This window comes from Aplysia californica, unplaced genomic scaffold (genome assembly GCF_000002075.1).
Source record: "Aplysia californica isolate F4 #8 unplaced genomic scaffold, AplCal3.0 scaffold00076, whole genome shotgun sequence".
Classification (NCBI taxonomy): Eukaryota; Metazoa; Mollusca; class Gastropoda; order Aplysiida; family Aplysiidae; genus Aplysia; species Aplysia californica.
The window spans coordinates 83,990-88,281 of NW_004797346.1; the positions used below are offsets into that span (position 1 = coordinate 83,990).

A 4,292-nucleotide genomic window follows, 5' to 3' on the forward strand; every position below is an offset into this window, starting at 1 on the left:
AAAAACAACAAAAAACAAACAAACAACAACAACCCCCCCCCCATTCCCCTTAAAAGTAAAAACGACCCCTAAAATAGACATGAGCTATTGTGAGCCCTGTAGTCCAGACCTCAGAGGTAACAGTTGTATACATCCACAGAGTTTTCATTACATTTATTGGGATTTGACTGTTTCCCCACAGACGCTCTATCTCCTTATCTATTATTGCTTGGGCTGCCACATGCTTGGGGCCGTTCTCCATTCTTTTCAGTTATTCTGTTTTGTTATTAGGGCTGAACTTACTCTCTCAAACTGGACTACGCACATAATAGATGTGCCCTAGCATGTCTTTGAGGCTCGAGAGCATGATAGTGATTATGATTGGTTCATAATAATCTGATCAGACAGCTTTTTGGGGTTCTCGTGGCCTAGAGGTTAAGGTATTGGCCTCTCATTCAAAGGTCCCGGGTTCGAATCCGGTAACGACTGAAAAATTTTCTTCTCTTAAATTGTCTCATTTCACCTCCTTTCTTGCTCTCTAGCAATGTTCTATCGTCTGCTTTCGTCTCCTATTTCTGCCCCCACCCCTCACCTCCTTTGCCCCTCCTCTGGGCCCCTGACTCTTTCTGCAGCCTTTCAGCTGCTACTCGATGCCTCCTTCTTACTGCTGTCTTTGAGCCACACCCCTGATCTTCTGGTAGGAAAGATCTACACCTAGCCTTCTCGGTCAAGGGCGAAAAATCTCGGAGAGCCCGTGTGCAAGTTGCGAACCTGAAGGCTATCTCGCTTATTGGAGGACCAAATTTTATCAAATTTCACACATATAACAAGCATAGTAAGGAGTCTTAAAATCTGCAATCAAATTTGAGGAAAAAAAATGTTTCCATGGATACGGTGGCCATATTGGATTTTGTTGACATGTCTTACGTAATGAGTACCGCACTTATCGCTCATGGAAATTAATTGCGTTTTTGCATACGTGTTAACAAACATTCGATCTAAATATTTTTTTCTTTTGTTTTTTTCCCTAAACAAATAAGAAATTTCAAATAAATTTGTTCCTGAGGTACCATTCAAGTTTGCGAAAAATCCGTACAAATCCACACTCCAGACACTACCAACAAAAATCTGTTAGATATATAAAAAGTCTAACAGACAGACAAACTTTTAGTATTACATCTTCTCTTCATTGTGTGAAAATTTAATGAAGATTGGATGCATAATGGTGGATTTATTCAAAAAAGTATAAAGAAAAATCGCGTTTTGAGAAAACGGCCAATAAAGAAAAATAAAATATTGACTTTATGAGGAAATGGTGGGGACAAACGTGCCTGATATGGAAAGAAATAAGGAGTTTGGGGGTTCTAATGCTATGAAATAGTTGTAGGAGAGGCTGAGAAAGCTAAGAATGCCTACAACTCAAATTCCATAATTTTGAGCCGAATCGGGACTTTGGGGGTGTAGCTCCCCCCCCCCCCTTCAAAGATCCCTTGGTGGTCTAAAATCGATGAGAGTAGGCTTTGGCCGCCATCCAATTCAAAATCTCCTAAAAACTAAAATAGTTTAATGTATCCCGCGCGCTCATATGACCTTATGCAGTTGCGCGCCGTAAAACATTTACCACTCCCCCCCAAGAAAAAAAAAAAAAGGACAGCTTTCCTCACAGAACTGAGTTCATCCAGTGTTAAACTGTATTTCATGTAGATTCCTGGGGGAAGCATCTACTTATTGAAATAATCAGTTTCCCTTCCACAATTTGCGAACGTTGTCGTAGTCAAAATCATCCATAGGCTTTATAAATTGATTTTGATTTGGATAGACCTTTATGAAATCACGAAGGAGCCGTGTGACAACACTCATTGCCACTTAAACTAACCTCTTCCGCTCTTTTTGGGCCACTCTCATAAGCAGGCAACAGGCCCTCATTTTAATATAAGTTAGCAATCAGATTGGTCGAGTCTCCCTAAAAAGGTAAGAGGGACGAACTAAAAACTAAGCTTATGGCTGCTGTGGGTGCTTTTCCCATCGACTTTTTATCGCTCTATAATCAGTCATGGCCCGATTATGGCACTAACCCCTGAACACGAAAAGCGAGATCAAAACAGCTAAATTTGAAATTAAATTTTGATAATACGAGAAAGCATTCTCTCCTTTTTTCGCCTTTTGTTTATTTATTTGTATTTTTAATTCAAATTTTGCCCTAAAAAAATCCGGAGACCATTATGCCGACCGTAGGTTTAAAAGTTATAATTGCGTTTTTCCAATAGAGAGAATGATATTAAATGATGTATTTTTTCTAGATTGCTTTGCCGGGTGCACATAGTATGAGTTAGGGATTTATTTTCATTTGCAACTCGGTGACACCGTCTCCAATAAGAAATGTTGTTAACCATAAAGCACCTATTGTAGGAAGACTTTTCGCATGTGGCGCCATCTCATTTTGCCTCACTTTGATTACCTTGTCAAAAGTGTCCACTTTAGTTCCTCAGTACATGCATATTATTATGTGGCATTGAAAAAGCTGCAGACGCTCTGAAAGTGATTCCCTCTACCCCTCCCCCCTCCATTCACAGGATAAAAAGTGAAAGTAGTAATAATAAAAGTAATTTTTAGATATAGGGAAAGAGAAGTGAAAATTTCCCCAATTCATAAAATCTCTACACCCAGTCACCATATACTTTTGCTGAATGCCAAAACTATAGCCCTTGGTTCAATAAAAAGATTAAAAAGCAAATACGATAACCCAGGTGTGAAGCATGCATGGAAAAGTGGAGATTTAAACTAATCCTGATTATATTAGAAGCCTGAAACCTTTTAAAAGTGATCAATACATTTCTCACCTGACCTGCCCTGTTCGATTTACCGCCATCTTGCGATAGCCCTCAAAAGACTCCTTTCCTCTCTGTGGGAATTAATTAAAGTTGAAACTAATTATTTTATGTTCTGCATTGATTAAATCCTTCACCCACTAAAGTAACAACGTACTCATCTTCTGTATTTTGCTCATCGTCAGACTTCTAATTTCCCTGGAGGTGAGAGAAATTTGGAAATCTCTCAGAAGCAGTTGGAGAATCTCTACACTCATGAGGGAATCCAGGCCAAGGTCTACCAGACAGGTGTCAGGATTAAGGGTGGAGGCGTTTGTTACACCTGGGTGGAGGAGAAAACAACAACGTACTGAGTTTTTCTTACAAATTTTAATATTCAAACTTTCTTTCAATCAAGCGTTTCAATAGTTTCAAAGGCACATAAAGAACATTTGCACAGCCATAATATCTCAACAAAAATATTAAAAAAAAACCCAACAAACAATCTCAGTCATTTCGCACACAGAGTCGCCTATAGAACAAACATATTCGCCGGTTGTTGGTTTGTTTAACAAACGAGGAAACTTCTCCGCAGTATTTAGTCTTAGTTCTGACAAGGGCTTTACGGCATTTGCAATGCAATGATATCATATAAGCGTCGAAGACTAGAGTTGTTGTAAGAGAGTAACACATTTTTAAAAAAAGACAAAGAAGGAGGAGGTATCAGGACGATAAATGTTTGATAGGAAAGAAGGATTAATTAAAACCAGAGCATCCACTAACCACCCACCACTAAAAGTGTTCTTCACCCCTGTCGACACAATTTAGATGGACAGGAGACGATCTGCTTTCATCATCCTTGTTAAGGCTATATTATTATCCCAGACACTAGACACATTTTTTGGATTCTCTCAACCAGAATTATATTTTTACTATGACGGAATCAAGGTCACATTTATCATTGTATGCAAAGTTTACCTAAAATCTTAGCCACAGCTTCCACGAGATTCACGTGTGTCCCTTTCTTGTCCTTCGTCTCTGATTTCTTTTCGGGCAACACAAAGCTGGCGACCACGCAGTGACCTTGAGTGAGGAAACGCTCCAGTGCAACCAGGCAGGACGCTACCTTCTGGGGGAAAGTGCCAGCCACGATGGCGTCAGGTCCCAATGTCTCTATCACCACGCCAACATCGCCCACAGCACCCAACTGGACGGCCAGAGCTGTAAAAAAAATGTAAAAAGACAAAAAAAAGACAGATTAAAGGAAAGAAAATTATGCTATCACAACTTAAACAAAAATCTCGGATAAGAGTACCTTTAACACGCTGTATTGGTTTACGGTATGTGCCCAGCAATGATGGCGAATGTAACTCACAATGCATTTGAGTACCTGGAAACGTTAACTTATGTGAGTGCAAGGAAATGGCACGGGCGCACGCGCGCTCAAGCACAAACACACACACACACACACACACACACACACACACACACACACACACACACACG

The 4,292-nt window shown here is 40.0% G+C and overlaps 1 protein-coding gene across 1 annotated transcript in view; it reads right to left on the reverse strand.

Annotated features, from left to right (window-relative positions):
• Positions 1–4,292, reverse strand: part of LOC101863654 (fatty acid synthase) — a 15,920-nt gene that overhangs the window by 6,219 nt on the left and 5,409 nt on the right. The window contains exons 4-5 of the mRNA XM_013080135.2: positions 3,765–4,007; positions 2,965–3,129 (exon numbers count right to left, since the gene is read on the reverse strand). Of these exons, the coding sequence (XP_012935589.2) occupies positions 2,965–3,129; positions 3,765–4,007 (408 nt within the window). The remainder of the gene's footprint in view (positions 1–2,964; positions 3,130–3,764; positions 4,008–4,292) is intronic.